This window comes from Balaenoptera acutorostrata, chromosome 17 (assembly GCF_949987535.1).
Source record: "Balaenoptera acutorostrata chromosome 17, mBalAcu1.1, whole genome shotgun sequence".
NCBI lineage: Eukaryota > Metazoa > Chordata > Mammalia > Artiodactyla > Balaenopteridae > Balaenoptera > Balaenoptera acutorostrata.
In genome coordinates this window covers 70,053,138-70,069,887 of record NC_080080.1, presented here as the reverse complement: position 1 = coordinate 70,069,887, position 16,750 = coordinate 70,053,138, and the positions used below count along the sequence as shown (strand labels likewise).

Below are 16,750 nucleotides of genomic sequence, written 5' to 3'. Positions count from 1 at the left end.
TTAGGCAAATTGAAAAGTGTCTCTGATAATATGGCAGTGAAATGCTGCAATCTTTTGACTAATTTAGATAGGCAAGACTTTAAAAAACAGAAAGGTTCTAACAATATTTCTTTCCCGTATATTTAAGAACATTAAAGGATACTAGAAAAATAATGTAACCCTCCCACAAAACAATGAAAGAACAATTTTATTTTAAAGAATTTTATTATAGGATGTTAATACTTAGGATACTTCAGAGCACCTTATTCCTCTAATCAGATTTTTGGTAACTGGTTTCAAAGTGTTACTTGGAGTATTTTTCTCATACTGGCTTTCAGGCAAAAGTACTACTTAGTGATTTTTTAAGAGATGTTAATTTGATTAAACAGCTTATCCTTAATAACCTGAGACATCAATCCATGGATAGCTTCTATGGTAGTTTTACAGCTGGAAAGAAAAAAACACATCACATAATGTCACAAGAACTGAGAACTATTTCAAACATGCAAATCCCCTCTCCCCCATTTCCATCGTTGCATCCAAATAATGATTTTTGGTCCTATTCATACTCCGCAAAATATACTATACCAATTTATAGTTTACTCTTTATAGTATACTACAGTGATTTTTAGCCTTCTGCATGTCTTTTGATCATTTCACTACTGACTAACACCTTCCCAGGAGAATGACAATGTAAAATTTGATATAATTCATAACAGTTAATTTTGTTATTTGTCAGAAGGTTTGGGAAAAGTTCTGTTTTAGAAGGTTACCGAAGTTATTTATGATTCAGAATTATAGATTCCAATGTTACATTAAAATCTGCTATTCCTTGTTGTTCATTACTTAGAATAATTTTTAAAAATGATTTTAATGAATCTTATGCTTTTTTTCCTGAAATAATCACAAACATCCTTCAAACAATTCAAAGCCAAAGTTAGGTTAGTGGGTGAAGGACTTAGATTTTAAAACTGATAAAAAAACAAAAACAAAAAAACACGATAAAAACCCACCAAAATTCAGAAGAGATGCAATTCTTGTAAAGTTACCCCCAGAAGGAAAATTTTCTACTTTTGTACTACTACTTTTCTCCTTCCTACTTTTCTTCTTACATAACTACATTCCCATAGTGAAATTTTTGCTTCATAAGAAATCGAGATGTAAATGCAGATAAAATTCGACACTAAAAAATCAGACATATGTAAAGACAGATGAGCAAAATGACATACTCAGAGCAAGTATCAAAAGTAAGACCTAATGCCAAAGAAAAATGTAATTTTTATCCAGGCTACTACCTCTATACCTTTTAAAAACCCATGGAGAAGAAGGGAATGAGATCATTCTAACCCAAGATGGCTTTTACTCCTAATACACTTTGCACGCTCCCTTCTCTTTTCTTTCCTATCAACTAGTCCAGTTTTTCTTAAAATGGATACCAAGGTATTGGTTTATATAGACGTCAACATAGTCTTCCTTTCCTCTCTACCCCTAATTATCACATTAAAATTCAAATTTTTGTGAAAGTAAATGTTATTTAGTAGTCCTCCCAATCCTGTATGCATCTGAAGGACCACATAATTATTTCATAAGTTATCAGAGAACATATCCCAACTTTGTTCCTAACAAATTCTTGTAGTGAAATTTGGGATAATAAATTACTGTATAAAGGATTATTTCAGAAAAATAAGAGAGATACAATCACTCCTCTGATATTTAGGGGTTTAAAACTTTATAAAAATTTGAAATTTGATAAACTTAAATCCTAATTTAATACTTCAGATGATGATTAGGTTAGAATAGCTGAGGACATCCTTTCGCAAGGTTTTGTTTTTGTTTAAAGATCCAGCAATGGATTGGTTTTCTTTCTTACACTTTATAGCTGAACCTGGAAAAGGTGACTGTGAGTTTTTCATAACATTACCTAGACTCTTAAAAGTCTTTAATGTACCTACTGTCTCCTAAATTTTCAAAGTCAAAACCTGCATTTGACAACTCTTAAAGGTCCAAATAAGTTAATATTCAGGTACCACTGTAAGTTATAAGTTTAACTGTACGGAATTTGAATCCTGTTATTTGCAAATCTTGAAAGAAAAAAAGTTAGGGGTAGGAATAGATTTGCTTAACTTACCTGTCTCGTGTAGCTTTGGCAAGTTTGTCTTCTGACTTTCGGTCATGTGTTTCTAGACCCAACATGAAACTCCCTCGTCCCAGCTGGGCTTCTGACTGTTCTAATTTTTCAGACAAATCAAAGACCTGACCGGTGGTATAGTCTGCATTCTGTGGGGAAAATGATATTGTGTCAATATATGATACTAGTCTATCATTAAAAAAGTATGTAAATTTTCTTCTATATAGAACATTTCATTTACAAACAATTCCACTATGAAATCTAAGTGGATAGTCAGTGAAGGAAGAAGTCAAATTATACTTGCAAAAACTGATTGCAAAGCTCAAGCAGTTCAAGTGTAGGGTTTTGCACCTTTTACAATTTCAAGATTAAATTTGGAAATTGTTCTTTTCGACTGCTTAAATCTAATATTTGTTATTATGAGAGGCTTTGAAGTACACAGATCTGAGTCCAGGTTCTGGCCCTGCTGCAGATTAGCTGGGAGGCCTTGGGAGAACTCCTTTACTTTTCTGTGCCTTCAAGTCTTCTTGTGAAAATGGGGGAGGAAGGTGATAATTTCTACCTTAAAGCTATGTGAAGTGATGTATATAAAGCTCGTAGGACTGTTGATGACACCTGGTAAAAGCCTTAATAATTGTTAGCTAATTTTGTTACTTTTTCATGTTGAACTTCCAGAATTAGTACTTATGACAATATTTAAAAAATTACATTTGTTTTAGCTTTTCTGATTATAAAATTAATAGTTATACAGAAAATGTGGAAAATGTAGAGCAGTATAAATAAAAAAAAGGAAATACCTACAATCCCTCCACCTAGCTATAGCCATAGTTATATTTTAGAGTATTGCTGTATACTCACAGGGATACCCACATTTGGTAAGCTGAAATATTGTATATGCTGTTAATATTTCATACATTTTAAAAACAAAAAAATTAATAATTATATATGTACACTTAACTGTAATATTTTGTAAAAACATTTTACTGGAATATCTTTATTTTATTCTATTTGCTCAGTCTGTAAAATAGTGTATAGGAAATACAGTTCAATCACAAGACATTTAAAAACATTATTTGCTGTCATCATAGTTACTACAAAGAGCCCTTTAAAATGCTACCAGCTTTCCAATGATTTTACAAACTTATGATATTTTTAAAAAGATGCAATTATATTCACTTTTCTGGATCTAAATGGTTTAGGTCACCAATACATTCTCCCCCACAGATTTGGAGAAAACACTTCCACATCACGTTTGGAAGATTTAGCTCAAGCCATAAAAATGTAGGATGGCAGAAAGAGTTATACTATTAAAATGAAAAAATAAATCAATTACATTTTAAACACACAGAAAAATAATATAAATCAGAAAATAATTTTTTTCTTGTAGCTTTTAGATTACATGCTTTAGCTGGGGAAAGAAATGAACATATATTTATATATTTTTTCTTAGAATGCTTAGTAATGCAATGTACTAGGTATAAAACTACAAAAAAGGAGGAAATATAATTTAACCTTTTCTTGATTATTAATGTCCTCAATATATGCAGTACTGGAATACAGGGACAGCCACAGGCTGAGTAAATAGGATTGTATACTTTTTTTTTTTTAATAAATTTATTTATTTTATTTATGTATTTTTGGCTGCATTGGGTCTTTGTTGCTGCCCGTGCGCTTTCTCTAGTTGCAGCGAGCAGGGGCTACTCTTCGTTGCGGTGCGTGGGCTTCTCATTGCAGTGGCTTCTGTTGTTGCGGAGCACGGGCTCTAGGTGTGCGGGGTTCAGTAGTTGTGGCACGCAGGCTCAGTAGTTGTGGCGCACGGGCTTAGTTGCCCCGTGGCATGTGGGATCTTCCTGGACCAGGGCTCCAACCCGTGTCCCCTGCATTGGCAGGCGGATTCTTAACCACTGTGCCACCAGGGAAGCCCAGAGCTGTATGCTTTTTTTTTTTTTTGTATGCTTTTATACAAAGGTTCAGACAGCTCCAGTCTTACTGTTTCCTCCCCTTGCCATCATGTGTCACTTCTGGCTGCTATTAGTATACTTGCCTCTAAGGAAATACCACACATGGGGCATTTAGCTATGCCTGGTAAATAGGAAGCATTTAATAACTGTTTGCTATTATGATCACTCTCTTTCCTTCTAATTTGCTATTTCTGAACGTTGAGGATAAGAAATAACAGAAAGCTTGTCAGAATTATATTTAAAACCATAGTAAATATGCTCAAGTGAGGTCTTTTCCCATGAATACAATGAATCAAACAAACAATAATTTATTGAGGCTTTACTATATGCCTAGTACTTTGCTAATTACTTTACATATAAAATATTTCATATAATCTCAGTGTACTTAACAATGTGGGTACTATTATCATTAGATTAGAAAAGCTTAGTCGCATAAAATAATGTTGTGAAGGTCACACACAGCTAGTAAAGTGGTAGAGTTGTTTCTGAACTGAGTTTATTTTATTCCAAATTTTGTGGTTCTAACCACTATGTTATACTGTGCTATATGAAGTAGCTTACTTAAAAAAAAAAAAAAGGTAAAAAAACCCAAAACAGGGGCTTCCCTGGTGGCGCAGTGGCTGAGAGTGTGCCTGCCAATGCAGGGGACACGGGTTCGAGCCCTGGTCTGGGAGGATCCCACATGCCGCGGAGCAACTGGGCCCGTGAGCCACAGTTACTGAGCCTGCGTGTCTGGAGCCTGTGCTCCGCAACAAGAGAGGCCGTGACAGTGAGAGGCCCGCGCACCGCGATGAAGAGTGGCCCCCGCTCGCCACAAACTGGAGAAAGCCCTCGCACAGAAACGAGGACCCAACACAGCCATAAATAAATAAATAAATAAATAAGTAAATACTAATACTCTTAAAAAAACAAAACAAAAACAAAACTGTTCCTTACTAAGCTCTAGATAGAAGTTTGTTAAACAAATATTCTTCTAAATGTTAGATTTTAATGATATATTCACGACTTTTTTTTTTTTTTTTCCTGCTTAGCATCTGCTGCTTTAAGGTAGTGATATTCTGATCTCCTTCTGAGGACATTCTTAGTCCACATGCTCCTGAGAGTTTCTTCTACCCCAGCCCAGCAGTAAAGCACTTTCCCTGGCCCATGAACTCATAGTGTTCATGCCCTTCACCCAGAGCAGGTTTAAGGATGGGCACGTGACCTACAAAACTCCAGACACAATGAGGTTTGCCTGGGAATATGCGGGGATGTGTGTGTATCTTGGTCTTTTCTTTTCAATGTGAAACTGAGAGGCTGGGAGAGCTAAGCTAATGCTGCCATCTTGGTTTCACATGAAGTCTGAAACTGAAGCCAAATGACTTGAAATCAAAGCTGAGAGAGGAAGACCGAGACCTCATAATATTGTCTGAATGCAAATTTAGGCTGTGCCTGAAGTAAGCCCTACTCCTGGACTTTGCAGTTTACATGATTCTCTTTTTTGTTTAAGCCAGCTTGGTTGGGTCTCCTGTCACTTGTAACCAGAGTCCTACCTGAGACACACAACAAAAAACAGTATTTGTATTTTTCTCTCTGTAAGTCTGTTTAAGGCAGGGGGAGACCTCACCCTCATCTGGCCACTATATTTGTATATATATTAGGCTTGGTCTTAGTGGTACACGACACAGATCTTGGTTTGGCCTAGTATCCCAATCCACCTCTGGTCATGCAGAATCTGCCCCCAGGCCTAATATCTTGGCCAAGTCAGATATAGCCTTTCCATGAAAAAGAGTTTCAGATATTAAACAACTTATGTAGATTGATAAAAAATTCAAACACATCCCTTGCAAGTATAGTACTTACAGTAAGCAAGCTAGAGGAACTCAGCGTATTCACCCAGTATTTATTCCACAAAAGCTCAAGCAATTTGCGATCCAAAGAGGATTTGAAATATGAGACTTCTAAGGCATAATATCTATGAAACAAAAGCACAAATCTAGTGAGTAAAAAAAATTCAACCACATCATATAAAGGTTATGGTCAAATTTAAGTGAATTACATTTTATATCCAAATAGTCATATTTTAATTTTTAGTCTAATAGAATAACAGGTAAACACGGTTTCCTTACTCTTCAGGGGTATGGTTTCAAATCTGTTAACTAAACATTGTTGTGTTATATTTCTCCCCTCTGTAGAGCCCAGAAATTCCCAAGAAATTATCAAGAACTAATCAGAACTTCTGAATGACATATGTTTATCCCATTGAGTTCATAAATTCCAGCCAATAGCACACAAACTTAATGAACTATCTCTCTAGGGTCAACTATAACTTTTGTTAGGCTTTTGAAAATATCAAAAATATATAACTGATTCACTTTGCTGTACACCTGAAACTAACACAACATTGTAAATCAACTATACTCCAATAAAAATTAAAAAACAAAAACAAACGAAAAACCCCTGAAAATGTCATGTGGACTCCCCATTCCTCCCTTTTTAATCCCCTAATGAGGACCTACTGCTTTTTGGAAAAGCAAACTTTAAGGTAGGTCCTTAAACCACATAAAAGAATTACTGCTGCTTCCAAAGGTGCCTAATTTATAATCAGGGATAGCAAGGAAAATTTGGTTAAATGTCTGAAACATATATATTTTTAAAAAGTAATAAATATTTAAATATCTCAGGGGCTTCCCTGGTGGCACAGTGGTTGAGAATCCGCCTGCCGGTGCGGGGCACATGGGTTCGAGCTCTGGTCTGGGAGGATCCCACATGCCGCGGAGCGGCTGGGCCCGTGAGCCACAATTGCTGAGCCTGCGCATCTGGAGCCTGTGCTCTGTCACAAGAGAGGCCTCAATAGTGAGAGGCGCGCGCACCGCGATGAAGAGTGGCCCCCGCTTGCCACAGCTAGAGAGGGCCCTCGCACAGAAACTAAGACCCAATACAGCCATAAATAAGTAAATAAATAAATAAAAATTTTTTTTAAAATTAATCACCTGACAATTGAATGTTAGAGATAATGAGTACTCTTAGTATAGACAGAACTGCCTGAGAAGCCCCAGGGAAAAGGCAGAATTTAGAGTAACCCTTACATGAGTCTATAGTGTGGATATGTTGAGAACAAGGAGGTAGCATTAGGCAGAGAGCACTGACTCACAAAAAGGAAAGTCATGAAGGGAATAATAAGTTAATCAGTTTGCCTGGACAGTTTAGCAGGAGCAGAAGAATTATGTGAAGGGAAACCTAGAAAGCTATGCTGGGGTCTAGCTGGCAGAGGACATTACATAAAAGGCTAAGAAATGATCTTCTAGGTACTTGGGACTCACAGAAGGTGTTTGAGCAGATCAGTGATACAGCCAAAGAGGTGGTTTAGAAAGCTGGCTGTGGTAAGATGTGTTAGAGGAGACAAACTGGAGGCAGGGATACCACAAAGGATGCCACTGCAGCGTGGCAGATGTGAGGAGATAAAGGCTCACACTCAGGTTGGTGGTGTAAAAGATAAGGGCACATGGATACAACAAAAAATTCTTGTTCATTCAATTCAGGAGTGAAGAAATAAAAAAAGAGTAAGAATTTAAAGATCATTCTAAGTAAAGGCTTGTTCAAGATTAAGATATCCATGCATATGTGTATATGAAAAGGACACAGCTATAGTGAAATGTGGAAGTGGAATAGTATATTTCTTGAGCACTTATTATGTCCTGGTGCTTTACATACATTCTCATTTAATCTTTCCTACAACCATACAAGGAAGGATTTATTATTCCCATTCTACAGACAAAGAAACAACTCTAGAGAGTAAAGACCTTGTTCAAAGCCACAGAGTTAGAAAGTAGCAGCAAAAGGATATAGTAAGTTATGTCTATTATCAAAACCTCACGGTCTTAATTGTTATATCCAGAGTGTAGACATTTAAGACATTGTTTAAGAAGTGAGGCCCTGGGAGTTGAGGGGGTTAGGTATGGAAGAGGAGGCAGGGGCTCAAGTGGAAAGGTCAGCTTTAGAAAGGAGGGGTTGTACCTCTGATACTTTAGGGAAAAAGACATGAGAGGATGAGCACAGCAACAGATATTTAGATTTATAAAGGATGGAAAATAACTCAAACTTGAGGGTCTAGAACAGACTTTTATGTTTTAAAATATATGGACCACCTTAATGTTATTACTGTTTTAATTCTGTAGGTTGATGCAATGAAAAATTTTGGTCTACTATGTAGTGATTAGCTGCAAATCTCAGTAGCAGAGTTGAAAACAAGGAGAATATTCAAAATTATTCGTGGAGCTAAATCCTCATCTTCTGTACGGGAAGTCAATGATGGGTACTGCCTAGAACTGAAAATCAAGAAGTAGCACTATCAGCATGCTGTTTGAAGATACGGGGGTAAATACTTAAACGGAATAACTATAATAGTTTAAGTGACTGCCTCTGGGAGATGTGAAAGGGAATGGTACAAGATTGTTTATTTTATAATAAATTTCATAGAACCATTTGACTCTTTAAACTATGTGCCTGTATAACACTGATAACATACAAGCTAATTTAAAAAACACTTTGTGTCCTATTTTTACTAAGCCTCTTCAAAGTTAAATATATTTAGTATCTATATTAGATTCTATGTTTAAGACAAACTTTGGATTATGATCTAGAATTTAAGGTAGAAAAGAAAAAAAAAGATCAATATAAACTACAAATAATAGCTCATTGTCAAATAATTTAGGAAATGGATATATAACGAGCCTGCACAAAACCCCTGCTCTTTCAACTTGGCACTATATTTCATTAACGATTTGAAATAAAAATAAATTAAGCAACTTATTTGCCCTATGAAAAAGTTTACTCTTCATTTAGGAACTGATCCTAAGTAAGAGAGTATCTTTGAATATCCTAGTAATTCCAGGTTCAAAATTCGAGGCTCTAGCAGTGCAGGTAGCTAGAATGCAGAAACTCCTCTTTGATAGGCTCCTATTTCAGAAAAACAGGAAATGCAGCTTTGTTTGGATACAGAAAGCCCAGACTGCCTCAGTCTTTTTTTGTTTCAAAAGCTGCTGCTGGGGGTGAAAGAAGTAGAGCAGGTATTAAAGGTATAAGCTTTTGATACCACAACTCAATATAAATGAAAAAAATTGTTAACTCTGAAAATGAAAGTATCATGGCAAAGGTGTTTCCATGCTTAGGAGCAATTCTCTCAAACAGGAATGGTTTAAGTTCTTTTCAGTAGAGCAAATTAAGTGATTTAATTCCAAACCTCTAATTGAAAAATAAAATAGAATCTTTTTTTCCAGAAGTATGTCAGGGATGACTGAAAACCAGATATATTTAAAAATTAAATTTTAGAAATTCTGTAATTTTCTAAGAATTTCTAAACACAAAAATAAGCAGTCGTAGCACATGGGTAGTTAAGGTATTCCTTGAAGTGGGATGGGAGGTATGGAGAAAGGGACACTAGTAATCATTTAGGCAACATTTTTCTTTTTTTTGGGGGGGGGGTGCCCACCCTTCTATGTGCCATGTTCTATTTTAAATGTTAGGATACAGCAGTGAATTGATTCTACTCTCATGAAGTTCACATTCTAATGAAGTCAGTAACAACGAAACAAAAACATATAAGGTGGTGACAAGTGCTAAGAAGAAAAATAAAGCAGGGAAAAGTAACACCGAGTGACAAGAAGGTGCTAATTTAAATAGGGTGATCAATGAACATTCTCTGTTAAGGTGACCCTTAAACAGGCACTGGTTGATTGAAATAGTGAGTCACATGGAAATAAGGAAGAATGTTCCAGGCAGAGGGATTAGCAAGTGCAAAGGCCCTGAGGCCAGAGCCTGCCTAGTACATCTGATAAACCATAATGAGGCCACTATGGCTGGAATGGAGAGAGCAAAGGCTCAGTGACAGGAAATGAGCTCAGAGAGATGGTAGGGGCCAGACTACATAGGGTTGTGTGGTCCATGGTAAGCACTATAGATCTTATTCTTAGTGAGACAGGAAGTTATTCTGAGAAGGAGGAACATGATCTAACTCACATTTTAACAGAATCTGTCTGGCTGACAAAAGACCTTTAAGGGGTGGGGTAAAGGTCAGAAGCAGGAAGACCACCTAGAAGGCTGGTGCTTTGATTTAAGCTCCAGTTGGCTGTGGCTTGGGTCAAGGTGATAATAAGAGAGGTGGTAAGATACATTTAGAAGGTGGAGATAACTGTCTTCATTGGTTTAGCAGTTTAAAAAACTGAGATGTATTAAATAATTCACATACCATAAAATTCACTATTTTAAAGGAATATACAATTAAGTAGTTTTTAGTATGGCTTCTTTAACTTTGGGAGTGAAACTGTTTGGGGAGAATTTTTGCTAAGTGGAAACTGGGTACACTGAAGGCTGCAGAAACGCTAGTATCAGGCTGGCCCTGAATACAACTTCTCTCAACTGTTAAATTCATTAACGGGCCAAGTATCTGGTACACTGATAAAGTGTTTATGTATGTGTGAAAAGTAAATAACATGTTAGATTAAAACAATTATTAATAAAAATTCAAACATCATACTAAATTTGTATATTCTTACTATTATTTTAAAAGGTTATGAAATGCATTTCATCTGAACTTTTTTTCTTATCTATAAAATTAGGGGCTTGGTCTGGATGATCTCTAAGGTTTCTTATGATGATTTTGGCATCAGATACATTTTTAAATTACTTACTGTTTGCAGTGTACACCAAAGTCTTCTATTTTATTAAGTGGGATAGTCTGGTACTCAGAAGGTCCTTCATCAGGAGGCTTGTAGCCCTAAACAAAAATGAAGAAAATAGGAGATTTAAACAAAACAAAACAGAGGAAAAACATGTTTTCTATGCAGCTTTCTATTTACAGAAACATTAATTTTGGGGAGCCAAATACTCCCCAAAACATTAAGTATGTTGCTTATAACCTCCCTCAACCCCATTTGGTGGCTGAAGGCTGCATTTGGCTTATAGATTCATTTTCCTTGTCCTCAGGTGATACATACTTTTGCTCATATCTATTTCAGATTGCATGGAAGGAAGTAGATGGATTTAACTTGTTTCTCTAGTACCCGTCAGAATGCCATGGACATACAAATACTTATTAACAAATGAAGACTGCTTTTCTAATAAAATTAACAATATGCAGCACAAGTGTATTATCTTTTGCTAAGGGCAATTTGTGGTAGCTGGACTTCTATTTTGTAAATATTGTTAAATTATTTTAGGACAAAATGAGATACTAACCATAACACATCTTTAAAAATAAATCAAATATTTAAAATTTAAAAAACTATAGGGACTTATAATTTTTAAAATTACCTTTGGGTATGTCCTAAAGGCTCCAAGATTCACTTTCCCTGCAGATATTGTCCTTGTTGGGTCAATCTACAAGAAAGATATATTTAATATCTGCTGATTATAAAATCACTATATACTTCTATTTGTTTAAACATTATAAGCCTAGAGATACATATGTACATATAACACTATATGCACACACACATGTAATTAAAAATAATCATATAATAGGGAAAAAAATAACCAAATTGGAAAACCACAGAAGTTCACCAGAATGGTTAAGTATAGAAATCTCATCATTAATTTAGAGATTAGATCTAGTTATTATACTATTTAAGAGTATTAATTGAAGACTTGCTCATCTCTTTTTCAAGTTTTTTTTTTTTCTTTAATTGATGAACAATTTCTACCTTCCTCATAGTAACCTGGATTGCATCTACAACACTGAGCAGTGCAAGAGCTGCTCTAGCAATTCCTGATTTAATCAATTCAGTCAACATTGACTGAATGCCTACTATGTGCAGGGAACTGAGACATAGATGCTGTGTACACCCATCATCTTACAGAGTGGGGGAAGAGATGCAGAGAGGTTAAGTAACTTGTTCAAAGTTCCAGCTACAAAGAGGTGGAATTCAGATTCAAGCTTAGGCAGACTGACACCAGAGCCTTGCTCTTTACCACACTGTTTTTATTTCTCTGTATACTTGCTTTAGTAAATCTTCATGAAAATTAATTAAAACTGGTTGTAAAAATACTTACTACCACGGCTACAAATGGTTCCTGGAACTGCTGATTGAGCATCTGAGTACTAACATCAATCCCAGAAAGCCAGCAGCCATAGCCAGGGTGGCTATGATACCAGCCAATTGCATTTTCAAGGCGGCCGACCTAACAAATGAAGAAGGCAAAAGAGCTTGAAGTTCCTGTTTAATCTTAGAGACACCTGTGATTTGTCTGTTTACATAGTCTTACAGTAAAATAATAGTATGCAGAATAGTTAAAGCATATGCTGCTTTTAAATTTAAAAAAATATATATTTTAGATAATACATGCCCAAGGCACAAAATTAATAAGATACAATAAGGTTATTCAGTCTCCTTACCACCTCCTTCCCCTCAACCAGTTTCTCAGCCCAGATGTTACCACTGTAGGCAGCTGCTTACACACCTGTCTTCCAGAGCTATTCTTTGCATATAGAATATATAGTCTTTGCATTTATGTAGATTAATAAGAACACACACAATGGCATACCACCTACAGTGTTCTACACTTTGCTTTTTCACTCAACAAAACATTCTGGGGTTTGTTTCATATAAATAAATATATAGATAACTAGTTTTTATTTTGTTTAAAGGCTGGCTAGCAGTTCATTGTATGGATATACCATAGTTTATTTAATCAGCTTGATATCCAGGTACATTTAGGTTGTTTCCAAATTTTTGGTTTTAAACACACACACACATAATGAATGTGAGAATTTAAGAAAAATTTTTAAGTTGAGATATAATCGACACATATTAGTTCAGATGTACAACATAATGATTCGAGATACGTACATACTGTGAAATGATCACCACAATAAGTGTAGTTAACATCCATCACCGCACGCGGTTACAAATTATTTTTTCTTGTGATGAGAATTTTTAAGATCTACTCTCCTGAGTGAAAATTTATTTTAAAAAATCCATGCTAATCTCATATACATTATATATAGTTGAGAATAACTTAAAATATAAACTTTAATGTAGTAACTTAAAATATAAACTTTAATGTAGAGAGAATAGTTTTAAATTTAGAAACTCAAAAGTAACTGTGAGACTCCTGCAGTTACCAAATTTTAAGGAACAGCATTTTTACCTGTTTGGCATTTTCTATGTATGCGGCCATGTACTCATATGCAGCAGCCTGAGCATTTACTCGGGTTTCAGTGCCCTCTACAGGCAAAGCAAAACTGTCCATAATGATCATGGTTTCACCATCCACCTTTCCCAGCATCAAGCCCATCACTTCCAAGTTGCCTCCTGATCGGGCATGCATCACCATTTTCAGTAGAGCCAATGCTGAGATTTTGCAGTACTTAAAGTAATGGTGACTACAAAACAAAGGCATGGTGTAATTAACTTTCTTATATAAGTACAATTTCAAGACAAGTTTTTGTGGAGATTAACAAATAAGTATTGAAGGAATTTATATTGATGGAATGGGGAGAAAGAGTGTAGAATGTGGGAAAGAAAAAGGAAGTAGAAAAGGACAGAGTTCTGGAAGGGGGATGGAAATGATAAACATGTCATAATCCTGCAAAGTACTTCCCACGGGGGGAAGGGAAAAGTATGAAATAGTTTTAAAATATGCTATTCAAGTAGAAAGGAGGGAATTACATGACCAGTTCAATAGACTTTTTCTCCATTACTTTTGGAATCACCAAATCTCGGTTTCTGAATCTGGTTGGATGGCTGTGCTTCATTACTCTTGGGCCTAACCTTCTGGCCTAACAGTTAAGAATGTGGGCTCTGACATCCATCTGCCTAGGTTTGCATCCTTGCACTGCCATGTCTGAGCTGTGACCTTGAGACAACCACGTAACATCTGTGCCTGTTTTCATAGAGCTATTGTTAGGAGGAAATGGAGTAAATGAAATAATGTATATAAAGTGCTTATCTTAGTGCCTGACACATACTAAAACTTTTTAAGTAAGTGCAAGCTGTTACTAGCATTATTAACCGATCTTTTACAGTAGTCTCAAAGAACAGTGTGTTGAGGGTTGCGGCTTCTCTCTGTGGTATTAGCCTCAAAATGCAAAACGTAGCCTTAATATCTTTAATTCTACTATGATCGCTATTTCAGTTTGTCATCTGTGGATGTGACCAAACTACTGTTGAATAAAATTACATTTCAGTCTCACTGATGCAGCTCAAAACAGCTAGGATGAATATAACTAGAGATACAATCACACAGTGAGGCAAGCTGATAGTTTCCAAATATTTAACAGGCTATATCAACCTAAGTGCACAGCCTGCTATAGAAATAGCAGACAACCAGGCAAACTAACCAGTCTGTAAAGAGTGGTCAGTGTCTTTGAGAAGCCTTTTTAAGATGTCTGCCCACAGATCTCAATCACAACTGAAAAATATGGAGACCTGGTCTTGGGAGTCAAGATATGAATTAAAATCTTCGCTCCTCTATCTACTGGGGAAAAAAAGACAGTTATTGTGCTTCTATTACATACATTCTAGACTTTTTTTTATACATGATCTCATCTAATCTTAATGACATAATTAACAGGTAGGTCTTATTTCTGTTTTACAGATTAAAAAAATGAAGATAAGTAAATTTTGTAGGGTCAATCAACTAATTAGTGACAGTTGTGAGATTTGATCTTCGGTCTGACTTGCTCACTTAAGAGTTCGCTGCCTCAGTGTAATCATGAAATAAGTTATTTACTATATTTGCTTGTTTTCATATATGCAAAAAAGGAATAAAAATACAGTACTGGGTTGTCATGAAGATTTAATGACATGGAAATTCATAGCTCAATGCTCAGCCCATAGTAAGTACTCAGTAAACGTTGCTGAATCCGAATACTGACAGTTAAAGCTTGCCTTGTAAAAAAACTGAGACAGATGAAATATGGTTTTTGTTGTTGACCACTGCTTTCCTGTCTATCCACTAGAGAGACTGTGCTCCTTTTACTCTCTCCCTAACAATATCTGCTCTCAGGAAAGAATAAATGCTGTGGGTAAAGAATCCTCTACCTGTCATCACTCCCAGGGACACACGAGTTTTGCTAAGGGGCGAAGAATCTTAAAGTCTTTGGATATAATTTCTAGCTTATGTGAACTGGTGGAGTAACATTTTGGGAGACTGACCAGAGCCTCCTTGTGTTTCTGAAATAATTACCAGCAATCAAAAAACAATTAGAGATCTAAAAGATTATAGGCTAAAAGATGGACCCTTGGGCTGACTCAGTTTCTGAAGATAGCTGCAGTCTCCAGCCTGAGATCAGCGGAAGATCCCAACAAAGTGTATATCGACACAGGGTTCAAGGCAGAGTGTGGAGCATATTCTGACAATACGGGTGTTGAGAAGTGAAAAGCCCAAATCACCGCTTGTCGTTTTCCTCTTCCATTCTCCCAAGGCAAACGGGTTAAAGAGACAGAAAGGGGAATCAAGCACGCCCCAGTGGAGGGTTTTAGGCTCTACTTGCGGGGATAAAAAGGTAAAGCAAAATTTCTCAGACACTTACTCTTTCTCCTCCCTGCACATGAAAAGACAAGCTCTCTATCCCCTCCAACTCCCACTCCTCCTGGGTCTCTTAAACTCCCGCCACCCCGCCCTCCCCTGCGTTTCGCCAGGGACCTCCTCACTCCTTAGTCCAGGGCTTCGCCGCCAGAATTTCTTGCTGCTGTTTCTTGTCGTATTTGTAGATTTCATCGATACTCTGGGCTTCCTGCATGTTGTTGGCTAATTCCCACGTTTTCTGGGCCATACCACTCCCGGAAGCCGCCATCGCCGAGGAATCGGAGAAGCTGTTGCCTCCACAATCTAGACGCAACTTTACCTCGCTGGGTTTCCGGTTGTGGGCTCCGGACCCGCCCCAGCACAGGTGCACACCCGCACTAGACTCTCGAGGCCGCCATGACACCTAGCACCGGAGGTGAAGTTGGTACGGACCACTCGGGAATGGCGGGGGTCCTTCGAGAACGCGACGGTATAAACAGCAGTTACGCAATAGTAGAGACAGAGGAATCTTCTTATGGCTGAAATGAGAACGCATGATCTAGGAAAACTGTACGTAAGAATTAGGACAAAAACGGTGATTACGCAGGGAATGGTATAGCCTTCCGCACCGGAAGAAGGGCATGTAACGTTATGCCAGAAACTGGAATTCGTTCGGACTGCGCAGGCTCGGCTTCCGCCATGTTAAAAATGGGTGGATCCTTAAGCTGGGATGGGGGAGAGAAGCCTTTTTGTGTGGGTGTATGTACTTTAAACGAAATAAGTTTGTTGGAAGACTTAGAAAAATAAAGGATGTCTGTGGAAAAACTGACATGTAAGTGGTTCTGAATGCTGGTTTTGAGAGAATAACACGTGAATCACTGCACATGAGTAAAGTCCTGCGGGCGCGTGCTGGCCGGGCCCTAGACTTCTCTAGGGGGGCGTTGTTTAGCGTTCCGAAGGGGCTGTGGAAACTGGTGGATCGCTGCGGTCATGTTGGTTGGCGCTTTTGTAAAAAGTAACATCTATGCGAGCTGTTGGTGTACTGAAAGTGCCGGTACCCAGTTCTTAACAATAGTTTACAGTTTAATCTTCTGCACTGCTCTGGAACCACTTCTGTCCCCGAGGCCGGATTAGTCTACGGGGACTATTTGTTGTCATCCAAGAGTTAATACAGTGTTTAACTGTTTCATTTATT

At 37.0% G+C, this 16,750-nt stretch overlaps 2 protein-coding genes across 8 annotated transcripts in view; one reads left to right on the top strand and one right to left on the bottom strand.

Annotated features, from left to right (window-relative positions):
• The window catches only part of CSPP1 (centrosome and spindle pole associated protein 1), a 226,232-nt gene that overhangs the window by 87,920 nt on the left and 121,562 nt on the right, over positions 1-16,750 (top strand). For 5 of the 6 annotated variants that reach the window (XM_057531766.1, XM_057531764.1, XM_057531765.1 and 2 more), the window contains exon 1: positions 15,993-16,387. The exons of the other annotated variant lie outside the window; for it this stretch is intronic. In XM_057531766.1, the coding sequence (XP_057387749.1) occupies positions 16,317-16,387 (71 nt within the window). In that variant the 5' untranslated portion in view covers positions 15,993-16,316. Of the gene's footprint in view, positions 1-15,992; positions 16,388-16,750 lie in introns of those variants that run through there. 6 annotated transcript variants of the gene reach the window in all.
• COPS5 (COP9 signalosome subunit 5) lies at positions 186-15,994 on the bottom strand. 2 transcript variants are annotated; one of them, XM_007185020.3, is made up of 8 exons: positions 15,702-15,994; positions 13,195-13,429; positions 12,097-12,225; positions 11,359-11,424; positions 10,737-10,822; positions 5,911-6,022; positions 2,108-2,256; positions 186-426 (listed from the first exon to the last, which is right to left on the bottom strand). In XM_007185020.3, exons 1-8 carry the CDS (start codon positions 15,842-15,844, stop codon positions 342-344), a joined length of 1,005 nt encoding a protein of 334 aa, XP_007185082.1. In that variant the 5' UTR covers positions 15,845-15,994; the 3' UTR covers positions 186-341. The 2 variants fall into 2 exon arrangements, with proteins under 2 accessions (XP_007185082.1, XP_057387751.1); XM_057531768.1 differs by having other exon boundaries at positions 15,694-15,834.